Here is a 23,952-nt window from a genome sequence, read left to right on the forward strand (position 1 = left end):
CGCCCCCTGAGAGCAGCCCTGGACTGTGCTTCTGCAGCCACACCTGGCCAGTCGCCCTTCGTGCAGGGGAGGAAGCTTGACGGGACAGGGGCCGAGAGCCTCGTCCAAGTCACAGAGCAGAGAGCCAGCTCTCTGCAGCCCGCAGTGCCCCTACCAGGTATGGACACGCCTGGCTGGGGACAAACAGCTGCCCTGCCGGTCTCCACAGAGCGGGCAGCAGGCCCAGGGGGACGTGTTCCAAGGCAGGGGAATGAAGCCTCCTCACCAAAGGCCTCCCAGGACAGAAGTAAATCTCCTGCCACCTTGGAACACTCAGGAAGCCGGCTTGTCCTGACTGCAGCTAAAAGCTGAAGCTGCCCCCAGGCTGGGACACAGGTGTCCCCACTGCAGCACCTGGCAAGTGAGGCAGAGATCCGTCCTTGGTTCGCCGGCTTTCCTGGAGCGTGAACGTCCTCCCAGGAGCACGAGCCCTGGCCCTGAGGTCTTGCTGAGATTGGCTCAGTGTCTGGGCCCTGGAGTGAATGTCGCCCGCTTCCCACTTGTGAAACTGCTCCATCTCCCCACAGAACCGGGCCCAGCCGTCTCTCCCGGATCTCGGCTGCCCGGCTTCGCTGCCTCCCGCCGCTGCACGCCCAGCGCCTGCTCGGGCTGCGTCTCTGCCCCGGAAGCGGCGCTTCCCTGAGAGCCTGAGACCGGACCAGAGGTCGGGCGCGCGCGGCCTCCTCCCCGGCTGCCTCCGGAGTGGGATCCGCTTCCTTCCTTCCTTCCTTCCGGCCGGGCTGGCGGCCCTGGCAGCCTCCCTCTGTCGCCGAGGGGGAAACAGGCCTAGACAAGGGATGTGCTCAAGTGACCCTGCAGGCGCCCAAGGGGGTCCCGCGACAATCCCTCCTCTTGACCACTGTCCCGCTGGGGAAACTGAGGAAGCCAAGTGTGAGACGGCGCGGAGAGGGCTGGAGGCGCCCGGGCGCGAAGGGGTCTCAGCGGCTCGAGGACGCGGAAGGGCCGGGGCGGAGCCCGCAGGGCGCTCTACGAGCCGAGGCCCGGCCCCTGCGCCATAGGCCCGGCGGGGTCCCCAGCAGCGCGGGCGCGCGGGCCCGGGAAGGCGCCCCGAGGACCACAGTTCCCGGCCTGCCTCGCGCCGGGCACCGCCCCCCCGCTCCCGGCCTGCCTCGCGCCCGGCACCGCCCCCCGCTCCCGGCCTGCCTCGCGCTGGGCGGCGCGCGGCCCTGTGGGAGCCGTAGTCCGGGCGCGCGATTCACAGCGCCGCGTGCGCCCCGGGCGCGCCGTAGCCGCGGGGCCCCGGCCGAGCGCTACGCTACGGAGGCGACGTAGTGCGGGCGCCGGTCGCTGGCCGGGGCCGGGTCGGGGCGCTTGGCGGCTCCGTGGCTGAGGCGCGGGAGGCCGTCCGGGCAGCACGGCCCGCGGCGAGAGTGGCTGCGCCGCTCTCCGGAGGCAGAAGTTGTGGGTCGGCCGGCGGCGGCGAGCGGGCCCGGGGGCCGGGGCCGGGACCGCGGCCGCGCTGCCCGGGCCACGGGGACGGGGGAGGCGACGCCGGTCTGCGGAGGTGAGTCCCGCCGGCCGGTGCGCAGCCCGGGCGCCCCGGCGGGAAGCTCGGGCCTAGAGGGCAGCGGGGGACGGCAGGCCCGGCGGGGCGCGTGCCCTCCGGGGGCCGGACGCGCCCGGGCTCCCGGCCGAAGGCAGGGGCGGCCGGGCCCTCGGAGCGGGTATCGGCCCGCTGGCGCCTCCAGGGCTTTGGAGGCTGAGGCTGGGCTCGGGTGCCGCTTCGCGGAGGGGGCCCAGAAGAAGGCAGGAAGCCGGCAGGGACCTGGGTCGTGCGGGGCACTCGGGGCCAGCCCTGGAGTGCTGCGGACTCGGAGACGGCCTCAGCCCCTGCCTGCCCTTGAGTGCCCTCGTTTCCCGGGCCAGGCCTCTGGCCCCCGGCTGCATCCCGGGATGTGTTGCTTGGTCCGGGCGTCCGTCCCCTGTCGCTGGGGGAGCTGCCTGGGGGCGGCCCCTGGGGGCGGAGGGAGCCGCGGGAGTCGCGACTGCGCCAGCCCTCGGCGTTTGCACAGATTCGGGAAGTTAAGGAAAGTGGCCCCTGACAACCGGCTCTTCCTCCTGCTCCTGACGCGTGAACCCTCGTGTGGCCAGTTGGCCCTGGCTGGGCTAGTTCTCAGGGTCCCCTTAGTGCCCCAGGGCTTGTCACCAAACTGCAGGAAACAGGACCGGAAAGCACCCGGAAATCCTAGACCCTGTGAGGCAGGCCTGGGTGTTTGGGGTCCTGCAACCCAAAGGCCAGTGGAGAAAACGGGGACTCAGCTGGGTGCTCCTTCTCTGGGGACCCCTGAGCTCCCTCTGCCCAGGCCTGCGGGCTGCAGAAGTGTGAGTCGCAGTTAGGTGTGGAGACTGCCCCGTAATGGTCTCCTTGCTCTCCGAGTCTGGGACTGAGGGAGGAGGTGAGGGTAATCCTATCCTTCCAGTTCGGAGTGACTTTCTCAAATGCGGAGGGGGGCAAGAGAGATAGTGTTTCCTGGCCCCAGGTAGACATGGGGAGCCCTGCTCTGCTGCCTGGCTGGGGAGGCAGGTTTTGCAGGAAGCCAGCTCAGCCTGGCCTTGGGGTTGGGCACGTCTTACTTCCTCTCAGGTCCTTGTGCTTCTTGGGGGAGCATCCCTCTTTCTTCCCCTTCCATTTCTGCATCTCTCTGGAGCTGCTTGATTGGCAGACAGGCCACCGACCTCGAGTCCTCAGGGGAGCCAGGCTCAAACCCTGCTGAGCCCAGACTCAGGGACTTCCTCTCTGGGCTTCCACAGCCCCTGTTCTCTGAGAGCAGGAAGCGGCTGGCCCCTCTGATCCTGCCTCGGTTGTGCAGACGAGGAAACCCAGACTGAGGGACAGCAGGTGCTGGCAGTGGAGGGGCCCGGGGAGGCTGAGCGTCCAGGCCTCTGGCTCACGAAGCTGCCTTTCTGCTCCCTCACTCTGCCACCTCGGACGTAAATCCCTGAAAACCGTAGATGTGTTCAGGGGCCTGAGCTCGTTGGTGACGACCAGGAGGGCATCCGTCCACATGGCCGTTCCAGGCAGAGCAGCCCTGGTCCAGCCCCTGCTCAGGGCCCCAGGCGTGGACACCTGCTGAGAAGGCAAATGACAGAATCAAACGGAAACAAGTTGGGCTCTTTGAAAACACAGCCACAGAAACCCAGGGAGGCTGGTGACCTCTCACCTCCAGGTCGGTCCTGGGCTGCCCCTGCCCTCTACTGTAAGGTGAAAAGACAGAGAGGTGGGGTGTGGGGTTGGCCGGTTTCTTCCACAGACGTTGAGGGTCCGGGCCCCGGCCCAGGGGAAGGGCTCTCCCTGTCCCTGGCCTGCCCAGGGGCCTCCGCTCTCCACTTGTCCTGCGCAGCTGTGGCCCGTCCTCACTGCTCTGTCCGCTGGCCCTGCCCGTACCCTGCTGCCCGGCGCCTGGCACAGCGGGGGCGCAGTGTGTCTCTCCGGCCCCTCAGCGAGCCTGCAGGCTTCCCTGCCTCCTGGCTGGCCCCTCGGGGTGCAGTGAGCAGAGCCCCTTGACCCCCCACACTGCTCTGCTGAGGATGCCCAGAGGGTCTGCCCTGCTCTGACGTTTCCCTCCAGCCCACCCCGGGCTCCTTCCAGGGCGTCTGCCTGCAGCACTCGCGCCTGGCACTGCCCTGTCCCCCTGCCGGCTGTGGGCGCGGGGACGGCAAGGCCCGTTTCTGTCTCTGGGGGGCCCGGCGCTGGCCAGCCCAGCCGAGCAGGTGGTCAGGGAGCGTCCACAGTCGGCCGCTGGGCTCAGCAGCTGCGGCTTGCTTGGGGTCTGAAGTCTGAGGGGAAGGAGAACGCCACCGTGTCCTTGGGAGTGGGACATGGGACCTCGGCTTCTTTCTGAGTCTGAGAAAGGACTTGCTGACTTGGGACCCTCGAGTGAGCCTCTCACTGCTCAGCCCCAGCCTGTCACTCTGGGTCTCGCCCAGCTGAATGGGGACCCGTGCTGAGTGGCCCCAGGAGGTGTCTGGGGTGTCCTCGTGGGCTCTGTGGACAGTGGTGTGGGTGACGCTGTGCCTGGGCCTGCAGAGACAGGGCTGCGGCCGGGCAGAGGGGCCTCCTGCTCAGGGCAGAGCCCCAGGAGGGACAGTGCGGGGCCCAGCGTGAGCGGCAAGGCCCTGGGCGGCAGGCTGCGCTCTGCATGCTCTCCGAGGGGCCTGTGCGCAGGGAGCAAGCGGTGTGGCCTCCCTCCCTCGGGGACGCACCTGGGGCACCAGGGCAGACCTGCGTGCCTGACGCGCGTCGACCTCACCCCACCTGTCCTGACCGGCACCCTCACGGCCCACACCCGATTCCTCCCTCAGCTTGCCGAGGTCGGAGGGCAGCTGCGGTCCCTGTGGTCCCTGCCTCCCTGGTAGCCAGGGGGGAGGAGGTGCCTGGACGGGGCTTTAGGATATCAGGGAGAAAACAGGTCGATAGCTGCTGTTTGAGAATGCCACGCTGTGCCCAGTTGCAGACAGGTCTTGCAGCTTCCTGCTCCTGGGAAGAAGCACAGGGAAGTCCTCCCCGCTCCTCCCCTCCGCTCTTCCTGCAAAAGCCACCCTTGGATACAGTCACCGGGCAGGTCGAACCTCTGCTCCTTCTCCACCCTGCTCCTCCCCACCTCCTGCCCCCTTCAGTGGGAGAGGCCGTGAGTTCTGGAGCTTTCTGGAGCCCTTGCCCTTCCTGAAAAGGTGCCTGTGGGGAGGAAGTGCCCGGAGGCCTCCTTGGGGTGCAGGGCTGCACAGCTCCCCTCTGCCTCTCTTCGGGGTGAGCGGGAGATGTGAGGGCCGCGACCCCGCGACCCCTGTTTTGCGGCCAGCAAGGCCACCGGGTTGCCAAGGAGAGGGCTGCACCTGCTGCCACTTGGCAGACAGAAATATAGAAGTGCCAAAAATGAGAGTGCTTGTCTTGTCCTTTTTTCCCTGTTAAAAATAGTATTCAACGTTAAACATCATTGAACTTGTGAACTAAAAGCTGAAATCCTGAGAACGTTCCTGTTTCCCTGACAATGCAATTGTGAAACTTCCTTTTCCATGATACGTGATTGTGGTGGTGTGCCGCACCAGGGACACAGAAGGACACGCGGTGACGTCCCCCCACTCCCTCCTTTCCCGTCCTCCCAGGCCGCCCCCCACCTCCTCAGCCTCTCAGGACATGATCTTGGCTGTCCTTTTAGATACGCCTGTCCCTTCTCCCACCCCGGGAAGCCGGGCAGCTCTGCAGAGGGTGCTGGCGGTTTGCTGGTGAGCAGGACTGGTGGCATCTCAGGGCTGCCCTGGACAGGCCGAGGGGGGAAGCCCTGCCCAGGGGCGGCCGTGCGGTGCAGTCCTGTGGCTGCGCCCAGTGCCGCCGCGAGCTCCGTCCTCGATTCCAGCCTAGGGCTGCTGGCTGGAGCCTTCGGAGGCTGTGACGTCCTTGGCAATAAGAGAAAGCTAGAACCAGGGGAGAGGGCGGCCCTGGAGTGTGTCCTGGTGCTGGGAAGAGGGTCAGGGCCGGGCACGCTTCCCCCCCAGGCTTGTCAGCAGGAAGCACCGTTGCCCTTCGGCCTCCCAAGGCCTTTCTTCCTGCACGTGGCCCCTAGGTGGGCGTGTCTGATGTTCCGCTGGACCTCTCTGGTTCACCTGGCTGAGGTCAGCAGTGTCGTGCCTGTGCCGGCCTCCCCGGTGCCGAGAGGCAGACAGCAGGTGGAGGTGGTGGCTGCCGTCCTCGGTGAGGTTCTCCTAAGGGGGTGACAGCGAGGGAGTGGAGGAGGCTGCAGTGGGCCTGACGGGGGCCCAGGGAGGGCGGGATGGGAGCAGTGAGCGCTGCACCTGTCTGGTGGCTCCTGCCATGGCCAGCCTGTGCCAAGAAAAGCAAAGCCCTGTGGGTGGCTGGAGTGGCCGGTGGTGCCGGGACTCGGGTCCAGGGGAGTCTCAGTTGCCTGCCCTGGGCCTTGCCTTCCCCGGCCACCTTTCCTTGGCAGTGCCCAGAAGCCCGGCTGCCCCTGGCCAGTGCTGGTCTCAGCCCTGCTGTGGGGGGTCAGGGCGGGACCTTGAGCAGCTCCGTCTGCTGTCCTGGCTGACCCAGGGTGGCCTGGACAGGGCGGGGCCTCGGACCAGGGCACTGAGGAGCCAGCTGAGCCCTGGCTGTTCCCCGGGACTCTGGCTGCTGTCGGCTGTGGGTTCCTGGGCTGCACGTGCTGAGCTGGGACGGGGAAGCCCTCTGGGGGGCCAGGCCACAGCCCTGGGCCACGTGGCTGGTGGGGACTGATTTCCGTGGGACTCTGGATTGTGCAGATAAGCCCGGAGGCTGGGTTTGGTGCTGGGGTCAGAGTCCAGGCCGCCCAGGTGGGGCACGGCCTCGCTGGATGCCGGGGGAGGGGGGGAGCCTGCGTGGAGAGGCCCCTCCCAAGGCGGCAGCCCAGACTTGGCGCGGGGGTCTTGGCAGCTCTGTGGGCCTCGGTGAGTTCCCAAGCACAGTGGCTCAGGGGGGGCTTGTTGGGGAGCAGCTGGAGGGCTGTGGTGAGGTGCCCAGGGCCCCTCCTTGGACCCCTGGTTCTCAGAGCCCCTTGAGACCGGCTGCCCTGCGCCTGCTGAGGCCTGGCTCTCCTGGCCTTCCGGGCCGTGGTCCTGTCCCTGCCAGGAGCCTGGTCGGGGCAGATGTGGGGTCCTGCCAGGCCTGTGGACCTGTCCCCCCAGATGGACTGCCACGCCCCAGCTGGCAGGGCTCGTGGGGAGCACGTGCAGGGCCTCCCCTGTCCCGGGAGCCGCTGATGTGGGTGCTGAGGGTGCTCCGTCCGCCTCTTCCGGAGAATGCCGTCCTGCCAGTTCTCCGGGCCGGTAGGAGGTCACAGTCCCAGTCCGCCCTCGAGGTGGGGCCCTGGCCTGGTTTCTTATGGGGACGATGGGGAGGATTCGCCCCTGTCCCTGGCCTTCCTGCCACACTCAGGCAAGAGCTTCGTTTCCGCAGGGCCGTTTGCCAGGGGTGGCCTTGGTGTCAGCCAGGGTAAGCGCAGAGATGCCTGTCCCCAGACTGTGGGGACCGACCAGGCCAAGTCCCAGGCAGTGGCTTGCTCCTGGGCTCCTGGTCTGTTGGGTCCGGCTCTGGGGTGTGGTGGGGTGGCCGTGGGGGCCTGGCTGGGCTGCCGTCTGCCTGGGCACAGGGACCCCCATCCTCCCTCTGCCTTCCCCACACCCCTTCCTGGGTGGGGGATACCAGGCCCGCCTCGCGGGGGCTGCTGCAGGCGACGCCGTAAGATCTGCTGAGACTCAGGCCCCTGCAGGCCTGGGGTGGGAGCCCCCATTCAGCTCTCACCTCCGCACCAGGGCGGGAGGGCAGTGGGCCTTGCCACGTGCACCGCGGGCTAGAAGGTAGCGGGCGGCGTGGCCGTGGCTGTGGGTGCTGCCTGTGCGAGGGTCAAGGTGCCCCATGGCGGGGGGGGGGGGGTGCCAGGGGCGCTCCCATGTGTGTTCCAGCTCCCCGGGTGGGGACGCTGGCACTCAGGGAGGCCCCCAGAGCCTGAGGAGCGAGCATCATTTCTCCTGCGTCCCGCTGAAGGGAGCACCTGGGGTCTGACCGTCTCTGCTCCAGACAGGCTGTTGAGACTGGGGCCCGTGACCACCCTCGGAGGTCTCCAGCGGCTGAGGACAGGCCTGGGGGCAGCGGGGGGCAGGTGGGCTGTGGGGGTCTGTGTGACCCTGCCGTCCTCACAGGCCGAGGGGAGGCACACACCTCTCGCCAGGACTGGGGGACAGGCCAGTCGGCCCTGCTGGTTAACACTTTGTCCCCCCAGGGCAGTGGCGGCCCCACCGCTGTGCTTCCCTAAGGCCAGATCTAGGCCACCGCCCCATTTAAAACTAGGGCAGCAGCGCCCGGCGAAGGCAGGAGAGGGACGGGACACAGGCGGCCCCAGGTGGGGCAGAGAGTGACACAGCTCAGGGCCAGGCCCCTGTCCCAGGAGCACCCCGCCCCTTCCCACGAGTCTGGAAGGCTGGTGTCACCATGGTTTGCACGCTGGCGACCTGCCGTAAGTCACGGCTGTTCTCTAGGCGCAGCGGTGAGACAGAGCCCCCCACGGGCAGGGGTCTCCGAGTGCTGCTGGGGCCGTATCTGAGCGCCTGAGCCGGCCTGGCCAGGAGCAGCGGCTGGCGGGTGTTGGCCGAGCGCAGACAGACCAGGGAGGACAGTGGGGGAACAGGGGAGGGACAGGCGCGTACGGGAGCAAGGGTGGCGCCAGGCCTCTGCTCTGCCCTGAAGGAGGCCGGGGGACAGGCCTGGGCAGCGCCACGCTGTGAAAGCCCCCGCCTGCCTCCCTGGGTTGTTCAGAAGTGGGGCCGCAGGGGCCTCAGACAGACGGCCCCGTGCCCAGCAGCCAGGCCCTCTGGTCAGCGCTCGGCTGCGCTGGGAGGCCTGGCTGCCCGGGCGCCGGCGCGAGGGTGGGTCTCCTCGCCGCCACGAGGGGTGCTGGGGTGATGCCGTGCTGGGGTCCCCTTGAATGCCCTGGAGAACCCCAGCGAGGCCCTGCCAGAGCCCCAGAGTGTGACAGGGACGGACGTTCGCTTGTCCAGGCCACTTCTCGTTCCTCTCTCCTGAGCGCCGGGCGAGAGGGGCAGTTCTGTCCCCTCCCTCCCAGGAGGAGCCCACCCCCGGCCGGCTCCTACCTGCCCCAGAGGGGCCCACAGGCTCAGTTCTCCGAGGCCGGATCCAGCTCCGGGAGGCCTCTGAGCCAGCACAGGGCGGGCGGAGGCCAGCGTGTGGCTCTGCTCCGTGACAGGGACACGCAGTGGCTGCCCGTGGTGTGGCCGGACGCCGTCTCTGCCCAGGCCTGCCAGGGGCACCCGTGAGAGCGGGTGGGTCCTCCCGGGAGCTCGTGCTCCCAGCAGCACGCGTGACCCCAGGCTCCTCGTGGGTCTCAAGGACACGGGTAGACAGGTCGCAAGGGAGCTGAGGGTGGCCGTGAGGGTGCACAGCTCTCTGGGCTCGTTGGTGGGGGCTGGCCAGCTCGGTTCCTGCCCTGTGGGCACTTCCGCTGGTCCCTCTGAGTCTGGAAGTCCCCACAGCCCGGGCTGTGTGGACTGTGGACCCACCTGGAAGTCCCCACCTGGGCTTACTCCCGGATGTGCCTTTGTTGCCTCTTTCACTACCCCCCCTCCACCCCGCCCTCGCTGAGTCTGAGTCTCACTCCGAAGCTGGGAGAAGGGCTGTCGGTGGGGACACGGACCCCAGGGGTGGGACCACTGGGGCCAGGCTGGGCACCCACTGTGGCCCAGAGCCCCGCAGGGGAGGGGCAGGTGTGTGTCCACAGCGACCCTGGCCCAGCCGTGTGGGACCCCGCCCCGTCTCAGCATGGTGCTCTCGGCTGTGTCTGATCTCCCTTCAGCCAGAGGGCTCGGATGCCCACCCCGGGACAGAGCCCCCCGGGACGCCCTGGCCAGCAGGCTGAGTCTCGCCTCCCTGCAGGGCGGACCCGAGCAGCAAGCCCCTGCCCTCAGCCACCCCGGCCCCTCAGGGCTAGGGCTGCCCTGGGGTGTGTGGGTTCATGTCACCAGGCTGCTGTCCTTCCAGAAGGCTCCAGAATGGCCTGTGGGCAGCTGTGCCACGCGGCCCCGCCCTGGCTTCTGCACCCCAGGCCCAGGGTCTTCCCGGGGCCTCACGGTGGCTCCACACAGCCTCCCCCGAGGCCAGTCTGAGGCCTGACCAGCTCCGCTGTGCCCCTGCCCTTTGGTCAAATGTCCCCTCGATCCTGTGTTCTGTAATAAAGCGAAATCGCATGACCTCTTTTCTCACCAAGGAATAAGACCTCTTTGAAGACCAGAGACCAGTGATGTGGGGCTTTCCGGGGCAGGGGGCTGCCGTCCGGGACCCTGGCCTCCGGCGCCCGACCTCCACCCCCTGGGCCCTGATGGTAGGAGGAAGCCGGCGGGCGCCGTGGACGCAGCCCTGGCTCTGGTCGGCCCCGGCCCACGTGGCGCTCGGCGACGGGAGCCCTCCCGAGGCTTCGCGCGTGTGGGTCCTGCTGTTTCTTCTCTGCTTTTACTTTCTGTCTCTCTCTCTCTCTGTCTCTATTTCTGTTGTCGTGTCACTGTGACCAGCCGGCCGCCCTGTCTCCGGCGTGGGCACTCTCCTCCCTCCATGCTCCACTCCGCCCGCCGCCGGCCAGAGGTGACCAGGCCCGGGTCTCCGCGCGGCCGATGTCAGGGGGGCCATGGGGAGCTCCGCCTCCTCCCTGGCTGCCGAGACCGAGTCGGACCACAGCTTCCCCGGGGGGCCGCCCTACCCAGGGCCCCTGGCAGCCGCCGGCTGGTGTAGGAGCGGCCCGGGGGGGCCTGTCTGGGGAGGCGCCCTGGTCACCCGGCAGCACCAGCCCCCACGGCCCCGGGCCCGAAGGTAAGGAGATGGGGAGGGGCAGCCGCCCCATGGGGTCTTGTGGGCAGAAGGCCTCTTTTTCGGGGTGTCGCTTGCTTGGCAGAGGTGCTTACAGAGAAATGGGGTCCCCAGAAGGAGGAGCCGGGGAGCTCTGGGTTGTCTCCACTCTGGGCCGGGCAGGTCTAGGACCCCCGGCCCCTCAGCCTGGCTGGTTAGCCTGGTCGGGACAGGCGGGTGCCAGGACAGGCCACCGCTGGGCACTGGGCCTCACAGCCGTGCCCCTGGGAAAGCTGCTGTCTGGGCCGGGGGAGGCTGCCGACCCGACAACCCCGGTGGCCGGTGCGACAGAGCGTGTGCCTGTCCCCCGCCCTGTCCATGGAGCCCTGTTGCAACACGGCCGCCTCCAGGGGTTGTGGGGGCAGGTGGGCCTGGGGCAGGTGGGGGCTGCTGTTGCTGTGCCCTTGGCTGCCCGCTGGGGCACCTGGAGAGCCCCCCCAGCAGTTTGGGGGTGTGGGCACTCTTTGGCTCCTCTGCCTCGCCCTGCCCTGCGGCCGGGGGTCGGGGACAGCAGTGGCAGCCCTTGCTCTGCCATGCCCGGCCTGACTTCGCAGGCGACACACCCTGGTCCCTTCCTCTGACGTGTCTGCACACCCTAGTGTGCCCCGGGTGGCAGGCAGCATGGTGGAGGGCACTCAGCCGCCTGGCCAGGCCTGGGTGCCGGCCCCCCAGGGAGGTGTTGCTGCTGGGGCCTGAGCCCCTGGCCACTGTGGCCGATCGGGGGCCGGGGCCGGGCGCGAGAGTCCTGGATGTCTCACCCAGGAGCTGCAGGGAGCCGTGGCGGAGCGCAAGGTCCAGGGAGATGTGACGGGAGCAGGACGGGCTGGGGGCTCCAAGGGAGGGACCCCTGTGTCCCAGCTGCACACGTGACAGCCCCGGTGTGTCCCCCGCCCCATGCGGCTCTGGTGCAGGACTCTGCATGTGTCTTTAAGCTGCTTTACTGAGATGCCACTTACCAAACCCACCCATTCTACGGGTGCAGTTCAGTCACTTTGTCACTGTGGTCACTCCAGTGTGACAGCGTCTCTGCACCTCAGAGAGATCCCGCCTGTTTGCTGTCAGCCCCGCCCCAGCAGCCACTGCCTGGCCTCCTGTCCGTAGATTTGCCCTTTCTAGAAATTTCACGTAAGCAGAGTCACGCAGCACATGGCCTTACGTGACTGGCTCACGTGGCCAGTGTGACGTCCTCCAGGTTCCTGCGTGGTGGCACGTGTCAGACTGACGCACTGTTTTGCTGTGCAGATGGACCACGTGTTACTTATCTGTTTGTAGACACGGGCTGTTTCCACTTGGCTTTTGTGAATAACGCTGCGAACAGCCACGTTCACGGACACGTTTACGTCTCTGGGTAGAGCCTGGCGGGAGTGTTGCTGGGTTCGTGGCAAGTTAATGTTGACTTTCTGACAAGCTGGCAGCCTGTGTTCCCAAGCGCTGTCCCATTGCACGTCCCTGCCGGCAGTGTCAGGGACGCTGGTGTCCCCACTGCACACGGGCTTTCATCCCTGGGGCTCTGGCCACCCTCGCGGTGCAGCGCGGTGCCTGCCTTGGTCTGACTGGCGTTTCTCCCATGGCGAATGGCGACCATCTCTACGTTCCCATCTGTCCACACCTGTCCTTTTCCTTCCATGCACTAATGTCTGTACCCGCAGGAGATTTGCTGGGGTGGGTCGCTGGGCCCCGCACTGAGCTCCCTGGCTGCTGCCAGGCGGCTGCGTCAGTCCCGGCGTCCAGCCGTGAGCACCAGCACACACGTGGCACACGGGTGGACGGCTTTTTTCACTTTTATTTTGTACTAAGTCCGTGTGTGCAAATGAAAGTTTGAGGTTTTTAAATTCAGAACCATGTCTGCTGAAAGGCCACCCCCTCTGCACATCCCGCCTTCTTTGGTGACCACCCCCTGGTGAGGAGGGAGAGGTGGCCTAGAGGCCCCCGCAGCAGCCCGTGCCTCCCTCCCAGCCAGGCCCGGGCAGACCCCCCTGGCACCTGATGCCCAGGTGCGGCTCACCTCAGTCGGCCCTCGGTTCGGCATCGGTGCCCAGGGACACAGAGCAAGAAGGACAGACCCTGCTCAGGAGGGCTGACAGCCGGGGCTGTGGCCCAGCACCGTCCCCTGCCGGGGGAGGCGGCACCGTGGCCTCCGAAGCATCGGGCGGTAGGCCCCAGGCACAGTCCCCGAGCCTGCGCCGGGCACAGGGACACTGGAGGGAGGCAGCAGGGGCCTCTTGCTGTGGCCGGCTCGGCCGCCGGCCTGGGGAGCCCCGGCCTCGGGGCCTTGTGGCAAAGCCCTTCTCACAGCTCTCACCTTCTCCTGAGAAGGAAACGGCCACGGCCTCACCCCGTCCGTGGTGACAGGACAGTGGCCTCCGTGTCCTCCAAGTGCTCGTGTCCTGGTCACTTCGCGGTGGACTTTGTCGGGGCCCCGGGGAGCAGCTTCATGGCCTCCTCCGAGTCAGAGCTGAGCGTTGGCCACACGTGGTCATCGAGGACGCGGCCTTTTGTGAGACGTGTCTGGACAGTTGCCCGGTTTTCCTGTGGGCTTCACTCGCTGGGGCAGGACTGACCCTGTCCTCCTTGAGCCCGTTTCCTTCGAAGATAGAACTGCTTTGTGTCCTGGAGCACAGCGTGACTTGGGGCACACATGTGTGTGATTTTAGGAGCGTTTCGTGTTAACGATTCTGGAAGGTCTTTGCTGAGTCCTTGCTTGAATCTTCAGGCCACTGACGTGGGCCTGGTCTGCTGGTCTGGCCAAGCTCACGGTGCCTCAGGGGTCCGGGCCTCTGCAGCGTGTGAGGGTGGCCCTGGGAGGGGCCGTGGGGTCACGGAGGCAGAGCCGTGTGCCAAGGGAGAGGGCGGCCAGACCCCTGCTCAGGCCTCCTGGCCCCTGGCCCCTGGGCCCCTTCCACTGCAGCCCACCCGATGGTGCAGGGCCCCAGACGCCCTCGGGGTCTCTGGCCCCTGACAAGTCTCCTTCCAGCTGCAGAAGGGCCACCCCTGGGTCTCAGGCACTGTCTCATCTGAGCCTGAACGGCAGGCAGAGTCCTCTGATCGGCCGAGACAGCTCTGACATCCGCCCTGTCCCCGGGGTCCTGGGCTCCCTCCTCCCTTCCTGGTGTTCCGAGGCCCCCTCTGTCTGTCACAGCCAGAGCCTGGGGCCAGGCAGGGCGTGTCCCAGGAGGGTCCTGCCACCCAGACTGGGTGTGACGTCCCACATGGGGCAGTGGGCTGCGAAGGTCCTGCCAGCTCTGCTGCCCACCAGGGCCCTCTGGGCCGTCGGGGGGCCATGCCACCTCTGTGGCCAGGCCGCGTGGGGAGCACAGGGTGGAGCGTGAGTCTGGCGTGTGCGTGTGTCCACACAGGCACATGGTGGCCGTGACACCTTTCCCAAGTGGGGGACAGGAGGGGAGAGGTCTGGGCGTCTCCGGCAGCTTTGAGGGTTTTCCTGGCACAGAGCCAAGGTCGAAGCTGCCCCCAGCCATGGGGGCTGAGCCCACCTCTCTGCACAGGGCAGGCGGCGTCACGGAGCTTGCTCTGGGCTCCGGGAAACAGTCGTGTTGCTTGGGGAGATTTCTTGGGTTTTTTTGGTTTATTTGAAGAGGCAAGTTTTCTTTCTTCCTGAATCAAAAGGGTTTAGCTGGAACATATTGTTAGAAGCACCAGATTCGCGATGTGTTATAAAGAACAATTGATTTTTCTGCCAGGCAGAGCAGCTACAGTCAGTTAGCAGACTGTGTGTGGGGTGTGGAGACCCCTCCCTCCCAGGTCGGCTCTGCCAGCACCGCCCCCCCCCACGCCTGCTGTCATGGCCCCGGGCACTGGAGGCACAGCCCACCTGCCCTGCCGGAGCCGAGCACCTCTGGCACCCCTGGGGGGAGCAGAGACCGCCCGGCACAGAGCCATACCCAGGGCTGCGGGCAGCTGGCATGCTCTGTGCGGACTGTCCCCGTCCCAGTGCCAGGGGGAATAGGGCACGGCCTGTCCTTGGGCCAGGGGCAGCCACGTGCCTCCAGCAGGGTGCCAGGGGTGTCTCCGCTCAGCCCCTGGGGGCCCACACTGCTGCGCGCCACAGGCCTCTGGGCAGCTGCGGTGTCCCCAGGGCAGGCCCAGCGTGCGGGGCTCAGCCCTCCCTGGAGGCTCCTGGTCCCAGGGAGGTCCCAGGACCGAGGCTTGTGGCTCTGCTGTGCCCTGAGCCATGGCCCGGCCTGGGTGGAGGCAGCCCTGAGCCACAGACAGGCGCCCTCCCTGGGCCAGCGGGAGGGTGGGGTCCTCCGTCGGGGCCCCCGGGGTCGGCTGACCGCCGCTCTCCTTGCAGCCACACCCACTCGCCTGGGTCTATGGCCGCGGTCGGGGAGTGGTCCTGCACCCGCTGCACCTTCCTGAACCCGGCCGGCCAGCGCCAGTGCTCCATCTGCGAGGCCCCCCGGCACAGGCCTGACCTCGACCAGATCCTGCGGCTCAGCGTGGAGGAGCAGAAATGGGCCTGCGCCCGCTGCACCTTCCGGAACCTCCTGGGCAGGGAGGCCTGCGAAGTGTGTGGCTTCACCCCCGAGCCCATGCCCGGGGCCTCCCTGCCCATCATCAACGGGGTCCTGCCCAAGCCGCCCGCCGTCCCAGCCGAGCCCAAGGGTGGCTGCCAGGAGGAGGCGGGTCCCGTGCGGACAGCGGGGCTGGCGGCCGTGGACCCGGCCAGGGGCCACCCCGAGGCGGAGGCGGGCGCGGCCGAGCCCGGGAGCGGCTGGGCCTGCCCACGCTGCACGCTGCACAACACGCCCGTGGCCAGCTCCTGCTCTGCCTGCGGGGGCCCCCGGAAACTCTCGCTGCCCCGGATCCCGCCTGAGGCCCTGGTGGTGCCCGAAATCGTGGCCCCTGCGGGCTTCCACGCTGTGCCTGCCGTGCCCCAGCCGGGCCTGCCCGCGGACGGTACCGAGGCTGACCCGGCCCCCGCCGGCCAGGAGCCCCCTCGGAGACCACCCTTCAGCCCCTTCCCCGCCGCCCTGCAGAACAACCCCGTGCCCCGCAGCCGCCGGGAGGTCCCCCCCCAGCTGCAGCCACTGGTGCCTGAGGCTGCTCAGGCCTGTCCCTCCACCGGCTCCAGGGGGTCCCCCCAGGGCCCAGGCCGGGCCACCCCCGGGGCCTCCCGCCTGGCAGAGCTGCTGTCCGGCAAGCGGCTGGGCGTCCTGGAGGAGGAGGCCTCGGAGGCCGGCCCCGCCCACGCTGAGGCTGGCAGCTCCGCCCTGGGCAGCGACATCATAGACCTGACCGGGGACTCCGTGCGCTACACGCCGGCCAGCCCCTCCAGCCCCGACTTCACCACCTGGTCCTGTGCCAGGTGCACACTCAGGAACCCCACGGCGGCCCCCCGGTGCACGGCGTGCGGCTGCTCCAAGCTGCACGGCTTCCAGGAGCACAGCGAGGCCCCTGCCTGCTGCCCCGACTGCGGCGCGGACAAGCCCGGCCCCTGCAGCAGCTGCAGCTGCGCACGCGTCCCCCTGGCCCCCAAGGCCGCCCGCCCGCTGCCCGAGCGCCCGGGCCAGTGGGCCTGCCCCGCCTGCACCCTGCTCAACCCGCCCCGGGCCAAGCACTGTGCCGCCTGCCACACGCCCCAGCTGCTGGTGGCCCAGCGCCGCGGGGCCGCGCCCCTGAAGCGCAGGGAGAGCATGCACGTGGAGAAGCGGCGGCAGACGGACGAGGGCGAGGCCAAGGCCTTGTGGGAGAACATCGTGGCCTTCTGCCGGGAGGTGAGTACCGCGCGCGGCCCCACGGCCCCCGTCACCCCCAGCTGCTCCTGCCCAGCGCCCCCTGAGGCTGTGGGCTCCGGCAGAAAGAGACTCGCCCTGGCCCCGAGGCTGCCCTGCCCAGCCTGAGCGTCCGGCCGCGGTCTCTGCAGAACGGCGTGAACTTTGTGGACGACAGCTTCCCTCCCGGGCCCCAGTCCGTGGGCTTCCCGGCGGGCGACAGCGTCCAACAGCGTGTGAAGCAGTGGCTCCGCCCCCACGAGATCAACTGCTCCGTCTTCAGGGACCAGGGCGCCCCGTGGTCTGTCTTCCACACGCTGCGGCCCTCGGACATCCTGCAGGGGCTGCTGGGGAACTGCTGGTGAGGTCGGGTGCCGGGCGGGGGGCGGCCGCGCGGGGCCTGGCGCTGAGGCTGAGGCTGAGGCTGAGGCCAGCCGGCTCCGCGCAGGTTCCTGAGTGCGCTGGCGGTGCTGGCCGAGCGGCCGGACCTGGTGGAGCGGGTGATGGTCACGCGCAGCCTGTGCGCGGAGGGTGCCTACCAGGTGCGGCTGTGCAAGGACGGCACCTGGACCACGGTGCTGGTGGACGACATGCTGCCCTGCGACGAGGCCGGCTTCCTCCTCTTCTCGCAGGTGGGGCCGCGGGGGTGGGCCATGGGGTGGGGGCCCGCGGGGCGGGCGGGGGCCATGGGGTGGGGGCCGCAGGGGGGGCAGCCGCGGCTCCTGACCCCGCCCCCCGCAGGCGCAGCGGAAGCAGCTCTGGGTGGCTCTCATCGAGAAGGCGCTGGCCAAGCTGCACGGCTCCTACTTTGCGCTCCAGGCGGGCCGCGCCATCGAAGGCCTGGCCACGCTCACCGGCGCCCCCTGCGAGAGCCTGGCGCTGCAGGTCAGCTCCACTAACCCCCGCGAGGAGCCCGTTGACACTGACCTCATCTGGGCCAAAATGCTGAGTTCTAAGGAGGCTGGGTAAGAGGGGCGGGCGGTGGGACAAGCGGGGGGCGAGCGCCCTCTGACCCGCGACCCGTGTCCAGGGCGCCCCATGTAGACCGACCACAGCCAGGAGCCTGGTGGGATCTGGCCCCTTGCAGCCCTGTCACCCCTCCCGCGCCAGGAGGGCCACGTTCCGGCCTGGGCCAGTGGGGAGAGCCGGGGGGTGGCGGGGCGCTTCCCAGACACGGCACCCGGCAGGGTGGGCGTGTGTGAGACCTGCACTGGGTGGCGCAGCCCCTGGGAGGCTGTGGGGAGGGTCCAGGCCTGAGGACCTACAGGAGCGGCAGGCCTGGGGGCTCGTGGTGCTGCTGGGCAGCACAGCTGCTCGCCGGGCACACGGAGGGGCTGGGCCGGCCCTTCCTGAATGCGACTCTAGTCCCTGAGCCCAGTCCCCCCCAGGCAGGAGAGGGCACCTCCCTGTGGCCCCTGCCTGTCCCGGGGGGCAGGACCAAGGCACGAAGGGTCCCGCCGGCCAGGCCCCCGTCAGCCAGGGCTGCTCTGCCGCGCAGGTTCCTCATGGGCGCTTCCTGTGGGGGGGGCAACATGAGGGTGGACGACTCCACCTACGAGAGCCTGGGCCTGCGGCCCCGCCACGCCTACTCCGTCCTGGACGTCCGCGACGTGCAGGGCACCAGGTAGGGGCCAGGCTGGCCGCGGGCAGCGTGCGTGTGTGTGTGTGTGGACGTGGGCGGCGAGTGGGTGGCCGTGGGTGGCGTGTGTGTGGCTGTGGACGGTGTGCATGTGGACGTGGGCGGCGAGTGGGTGGCCGCGGGTGGCGTGTGTGTGTGTGTGTGTGTGTGTGGACGTGGGCGGCGAGTGGGTGGCCGTGGGTGGCATGTGTGTGGCTGTGGACGGTGTGCGTGTGGACGTGGGCGGCGAGTGGGTGGCCGTGGGCAGCGTGCGTGTGGCCGCACAGGCCTGTTCCTCAGCCCCGTGGTCCGCAGGCTCCTGCGGCTCCGGAACCCGTGGGGCCGCTTCTCCTGGAACGGCAGCTGGTCGGACGAGTGGCCACATTGGCCTGGGCACCTGCGTGCCGAGCTCATGCCCCACGGCAGCAGCGAGGGCGTCTTCTGGATGGAGTACAGCGACTTCATCAGGTACTTGGGCCCCAGGGCCGGGCCTGCGTGACGTCCCGCCACCCCCCTGGGGCTGGGTCCTTCCTGCTGGGCTGGGACAGGGGCGGCTTTTCCGTGACCCCGACCACGTGGGGGTCTGGGCCGTGGCTTCTGGGCGCTGCCTTGAAGTCCAGGCTTGCCCGGGTCGTCCTGGGCTTGGCACCTGCTCGTGGCGGCCTGGCTGCAGGGGCCGGGACCGCGTGTCCCGCTGAGACAGCCTTTCCCGAAGGCTTGTCCACGTGGGTCCCCAGTGGGGCCGGGGCTGCAGGACGGCAGTGCCACTCCGGGAGGCGCCGTGGGCTGTGCGAGGCTCAGGCCGTCCTCTGGCCGCCAGGTACTTCGACTCCGTGGACATCTGCAAGGTGCACTCGGACTGGCAGGAGGCCCGCGTGCAGGGCTGCTTCCCCAGCTGCGCCAGCGGGCCCGTGGGCGTGACGGCGCTGACGGTGCTGGAGCGCGCCTCGCTGGAGTTCGCGCTGTTCCAGGAGGGCAGCAGGTGGGCGCCGCAGGGGCTCCGCCGGGCCGGGGGCTGCGGCCACAGCCACCGCGACGTGGCCCCAGCCCGTGCTCTCGGCCCGCAGGCGCTCGGACGCGGTGGACAGCCACCTGCTGGACCTGTGCATCCTGGTGTTCCGGGCCACCTTCGGCAGCGGGGGCCACTTGAGCCTGGGCCGCCTCCTGGCCCACAGCAAACGCGCCGTCAAGAAGTTTGTCAACTGTGACGTCATGCTGGAGCCCGGCGAGTACGCCGTGGTGTGCTGTGCCTTCAACCACTGGAGCCCCGGCCCGCCGGGCCCCCCCGCCGTGCAGGGTAAGGCCCCCGCCCTGGCCCAGGCCCAGAGCCCGGCGGGGACGGGCGGCTCACGCACTCCCTCGGCAGGAGCCCCGCGAGGCGCCCCCGAGCCACCCGGCCACGTGCTGGCCGTGTACAGCTCCCGGCTGGTCATGGTGGAGCCGGTGGAGGCCCAGCCGACCACGCTGGCCGACGCCATCATCCTGCTCACCGAGAGCCGGGGCGAGCGGCACGAGGTGGGTGCGGGTCCCCGGGGAGGGTGGCCGGGGGCGCCTGCCCAGCTCCGCCCCACGCCTGCGCCTGTGCCCAGGGCCGCGAGGGCATGACCTGCTACTACCTGACGCACGGCTGGGCGGGGCTCATCGTGGTGGTGGAAAACCGGCACCCGCGGTCGTTCCTGCACGTGCAGTGTGACTGCACCGACAGCTTCAACGTGGTGTCCACGCGCGGCAGCCTGCGCACCCAGGACAGCGTGCCCCCTCTGCACAGGTGGGTGCCCGCCCCCCCCAGCCCCCGGCCCCCCGCCCTGTGCCCGTGCCCCCGCCCCCCCGGCCCTGCCCCCCGCTGGTCCTCACCGGCCCCTCCTTCAGGCAGGTCCTGGTGATCCTGTCCCAGCTGGAGGGCAACGCCGGCTTCTCCATCACCCACCGCCTGGCACACCGCAAGGCGGCCCAGGCCTTCCTCAGCGACTGGACGGCGTCCAAGGGCACCCACAGCCCCCCGCTCTCGCCCGAGGTGGCCGGTCTGCACGGGCCCCGGCCGCTGTGACCGCCGCGCCAGGCCAGGCTGTGAGCACGTGGGCCGCCCGCCACCCACACGCACTTTACGAGGGAGACCGTGCCGGAGACGCTTGAACAGAATCTCAGGACCCCGCCCAGGGAGCCTCTGGCTGCAGCTGCCCGGGGCCCCCGGCACACGCCGTCCGCCTGCCCAGGCCTCCTGGCCGCCAAGCAGAATACCTCGAACCAGGCGGGCTGCGCCAGCCTCGGGGACAGCCTCGACCGAGGGTCCAAGGCCAGGCTGCCCCTCCCGGGAGACGGTTCTCCTGCCGGAGCAGGCGGCCACAGCTCTACTCACAAACCAAATCGGGTGTCAGAGGTCATGACCGTGGTGAGATCAGGGACCACCGTCTGTGGGGCCTGAGGTCGAAACCTGGGTCTGCCCCCAGAGCCCAGCTGCCAGCCCCCCACGGGCACCCCAGAGCCTGGCGCTGAGCGGCTTGTCCTGGGAGGCAGGTGCCCGTCTTGGGGAAGGAGGGTGTCCCCTGCCCAGCCCCCTCCAGCGACACTATGCAATTCCCGGAGCGTCCGCCAGGATCGAAGCCATGACCAGGGCTGGCGGGCTGGGAGCCTGTCCCTGCGGGCTGTGCCGGGAGCCGCTGTGCCCTCAGCACCCCCAGACCACGGCCAGACAGGCCAGGGGCCAGCAGTCCTGGGCCAGCCCCGGCCATGGCCGTGGCCCTGCGGCAAAGAGGGAGCCCAGGCACAGAGCGCGGCCGCGGCCCCGTCCCCGTCCCCACCGGGCGCCCCGGGAGCTGAGCCACCCACCTGCCCAGCGTCACTCCCCGCTTTGGAGGCAGCTTCCTGGGCCCCCCAGCCGGCCCTCACCGCCCTGCGGCCCCCAGGCAGCGGCAGCCCACAGCCCTCCTGTCCCGCGGGGCTGGGGGTTTTTACCCCTAGAGAAACATTCCCCTCTCCCCTTTGGGCCTCCTTTTACTCTGAGCTGTGAATATTTTTAACCCTGTACATACGGCCAGCTCTTCTGACACAGAGACTATTTTATCAATTGTCTGTCCCCATCCCGTACCATACGGTTCCCCATGGTGGTTTCCAGACTCAGGCTCCAGTGGACCAAATAAAAGCGTTTTGTTTTGTAAGGACGTCTCGTCTATCTGGTGCCCCCCCCCCGGGGGGGTCCAGTGCCCTGTGGGAGGAGAGGGCTGTTCCGGGGGCAGCTCCTGGGCTGGGGTGACATGTCCTGGGGCCCTGTGGGGACGGTGGCCCTGCCCTCACCCAGCAGGCCCAGGCTGGGGCTGGACGCCTCACGAGGCCGGGGGCGGAGGCTGGACTGACCCCTGGGGCCGTCCCTGGGCCCAGCGCTCCCCAGCACGGAGCCTGCGTTGGGGGCCCCGTCTGAGCGGATCCACCGTCGGGCAGGAGCAGATGAAGCGAGGGGGCCGCGTGGGAGCTTTATGTCCCCTTCCCCCGGGTGGGGCCCTGCTCCTTCCCGGCCTCGTTCCAGGGTGGGCCTCCGCCTGGGTGGAGTGGGGGGCTGGGTGCGGCCGGCGTGAGAGGCCTGTCAGGGGCGGCCTATCGAATGTGAAAGCAATTAAAGCCACCAGCAGTGTTCGCTCCGGGCGGGCCTCGGGCGGCCGGGGAGCTGCCACAACACATCTCACCTCCGCGCCAGCGGACGCTGCCCTGTTCCTCCGCGGCTGCGCAGCCACGCCGGGCCTTCTCCCACGGGGTGAGGGGTGAGGGGTGGGCCCACGCCCACCCCCCACCTCGTGTCTGGCACAGACCTGGCTCTGTCCACCCCGGGGTCTTGGGACCCCAGGTCCTCCTGAGTCCTCAGTTCCTGTCCCTGCCCCCCCCAGCACCCACCGGCCCCAGACAGGAAACGCACCGGGAGGCCCCTGTGCCGCCAGGCAGGACAGGAGGTCCCACCTGGGCGAGGGGCTCATGCCCACCCTGCAACCCCCCCCTGTCCCCGTGTGCCCGGCCTGCAGGGAGGGGCTGGGGGAGGGTCCACAGGAGTCGGGGCCACTGCGGGCCAGACCTGGGCAGGCATCGGCAGGGAGGCAGGGGGCCCCCGGGGGGCAGAGGCAGGACAGGGCCAGGCTGGCCTGAGGAGTGGGCTTCACCCGCCGGGGCCTGGCAGGCTGGGCACGGGCCGCTCGGCCGCAGGCAGCCGGACTGGCCCCAAGTGCCGGGGGCTGCCCTGCTCCCCTCCCCTTCCCGCCCCGGCCCCCTCCCCGGCCCTCTCCCCCCGTGGCCTGGCCCAGGCCGCCCTGCGCCCGCACGGCCCCTCTCTCCCAGCCCCACACCGTGGGCGCTGCCGGCCACGGCGGCTTCCCAGGGCGGGTGGCGGCGTGTTCTCACTTGTGAGGCGCCCCTGTCAGAAGCACTTAGTGTACAAATTAGCCGCGGCCGCCCCACCTCCCTCCGCACTGCTCTGGGCGCTGGGCTGTCAGGGCTGCCGCTCCGGGCCCTCTCCCACCTGCCCGGGGCACACGGCTGCCCGGTGCGGACCCCTGGCCCCCACCCCCGTCTGAGCAGGAGGGCCCGACCCCACTGGCCGGCCAGGGCTCCTCTCAGGGGCTCAGCCTAAAACTGGACGGGGTGGCCCTGTCAGGGGCAGGGGGTGCCCGGTAAGATATTGGGGGGCTTAAGGCCAAGGCCCAGCACCTGGATCTGCCCTGAGAGTGGCCAGTTGGTGTTGAGGGCCATTCGGGCTGGACATGGGGCAGCTTGGGGGCCTCCTCGGCCCCCCCGCCAGCCCGCCTGCCACTCAGGCAGGGAAAATCGTCTGTGACAGGCCCAGGAAGGCCGGCCCCGGGGGCCGCAGAGCCACGCACGCGGCTCCTCTCCCCAACATATGGCTGCTGTCAGCCCCGGGCGCTGCTTGGCCAGTGCCAGGCTTGGAAACCGGGTGGGGGCTCAGGCAGCCTGTGCCTCTCATCCCGGATACCCGCCTGGCCTGGCCACTCCTTCTGATTCTAGAGGCCCCTGCCCCAGCTCGCATGCCTCCCGTGACGGAGCGCTCACTCCCACTGCAGCAAGGAGCGTCCAGGAGCCTCTTCCACCCAGGGTGCCCAGAGGGTCAGCCTCACACTCCAACCCAGGGGGCCTACGACCCCGATGTCCTGGCTGGAGCGTGCGAAGGACCCGGCTGGCTGGGGTAGCGGTGCCCGGGCTCTTGGCTGTGGGCTCTGGGATGGCCAGGGCCCCGGCACGGCAGGCACAGAGCAGGCTGGGGCCACCACGGAGGGTCCGGCTGCCCAGCAGAGCTGTGTGCAAGCGCCTGCCCCGGCCCCTGGCCCTCGGGCAGACTAGCCTGGACAGACCCCAGGCGGAGAATCCGCAGGCCCTGCCTGTGCTCACCCCGTGGGCCGCTCCTGCCCAGCCCTGCTGACCAGCCCCTCACAGCCTTGCTGTGTCCCTCCTGGGACCCAGGGCCACCAGGGGCAGCAGCTGCAGCCAGAGCCCAGGGCCCTCAGGCACAACCCTGACCCGGGCCAGGCCCAGAGCTGTCCTCTCAGCCTGGGGTCCCCAAGGCTACCTTGAATGGGCAAGAGGGTGGTGCCCTGAGCTCTCTGGGCCTGAGGTTCTCGCACATGCTCGTGGGCGGCCACATGTCCCAGGGCAAAAACGCCATGTCCAAGCATCCTGTGTGGCACTAACCCCACCCAGGGCTCCTAGAGCTGCTGCCGCTCGTGAGACAGACCCGCCTCGTCCCTCCACCCGCGGGCAGGTGCGGGCCGGCGAGCCCCATGCCTGTCCTGGCCAGGGCTGTGCCAACACTGAGGGGAAGCGACAGGCCCACCCCCGGGCACTGCGACGCCGCAGACCCTGCCAGCCCACCGAGCTGCCGCTGCCCCTGCCTTCCCTGGGCCCGGGCTCTCTGTCCTGCCCGCAAGCTCCCTGGCACACACAGCCCCAGCGTTAATGGAGGTGACAGGCTGGCAGCCGTGGGCACGCCGGGCAGAGAAGGTTAATGGCTGAAATGAGCCTCTGGCTGGAGGCGGAAAGAGGGGCTGTGGGTCCCCCCACCCTCCTGCACCAGGCCCGGCTGAGGAGAGGACATCAGGCCACCCCCCAGAACACCCCTAGAGCCAGAAGTGCCCAGAGACTGCACGTCCCCCCGGCCACGCTGCAGATGG

At 69.3% G+C, this 23,952-nt stretch overlaps 1 protein-coding gene across 6 annotated transcripts; it reads left to right on the forward strand.

Moving 5' to 3' along the window:
• Window positions 1-1,320: 1,320 nt before the first annotated feature.
• CAPN15 (calpain 15) lies at window positions 1,321-20,946 on the forward strand. Of its 6 annotated transcripts, none has more exons than XM_045540996.1 (12): window positions 5,686-5,749; window positions 10,111-10,405; window positions 14,751-16,176; window positions 16,326-16,534; window positions 16,622-16,805; window positions 16,915-17,138; window positions 17,672-17,797; window positions 18,107-18,259; window positions 18,612-18,773; window positions 18,859-19,306; window positions 19,381-19,559; window positions 19,661-20,946. In XM_045540996.1, the coding sequence occupies exons 2-12, from the start codon at window positions 10,224-10,226 to the stop codon at window positions 19,836-19,838; spliced, it is 3,471 nt and encodes a 1,156-aa protein (XP_045396952.1). In that variant the 5' UTR covers window positions 5,686-5,749; window positions 10,111-10,223; the 3' UTR covers window positions 19,839-20,946. The 6 variants fall into 6 exon arrangements, with proteins under 6 accessions (XP_045396955.1, XP_045396954.1, XP_045396952.1 ...); XM_045540994.1 differs by lacking the exons at window positions 5,686-5,749; window positions 10,111-10,405 and adding an exon at window positions 6,478-7,024 and having other exon boundaries at window positions 18,859-19,088; window positions 19,158-19,306; XM_045540999.1 differs by lacking the exons at window positions 5,686-5,749; window positions 10,111-10,405 and adding an exon at window positions 1,321-1,564.
• The last annotated feature ends 3,006 nt before the right edge of the window (window positions 20,947-23,952 follow it).

Source organism: Lemur catta, chromosome 2 (assembly GCF_020740605.2).
Source record: "Lemur catta isolate mLemCat1 chromosome 2, mLemCat1.pri, whole genome shotgun sequence".
Classification (NCBI taxonomy): domain Eukaryota; kingdom Metazoa; phylum Chordata; class Mammalia; order Primates; family Lemuridae; genus Lemur; species Lemur catta.

Coding starts and splice junctions, on each gene's coding strand:
- CAPN15 (XM_045540995.1), top strand. CDS start 6,387: ATGCCGGGGGAGGGGGGGAGCCTGCGTGGAGAGGCCCCTCCCAAGGCG. Junction 7,025..14,750: donor TGGCCTTGGTGTCAGCCAGG/GTAAGCGCAGAG, acceptor CTCTCCTTGCAG/CCACACCCACTCGCCTGGGT. Junction 19,307..19,380: donor GCCGGGGCGAGCGGCACGAG/GTGGGTGCGGGT, acceptor GCCTGTGCCCAG/GGCCGCGAGGGCATGACCTG.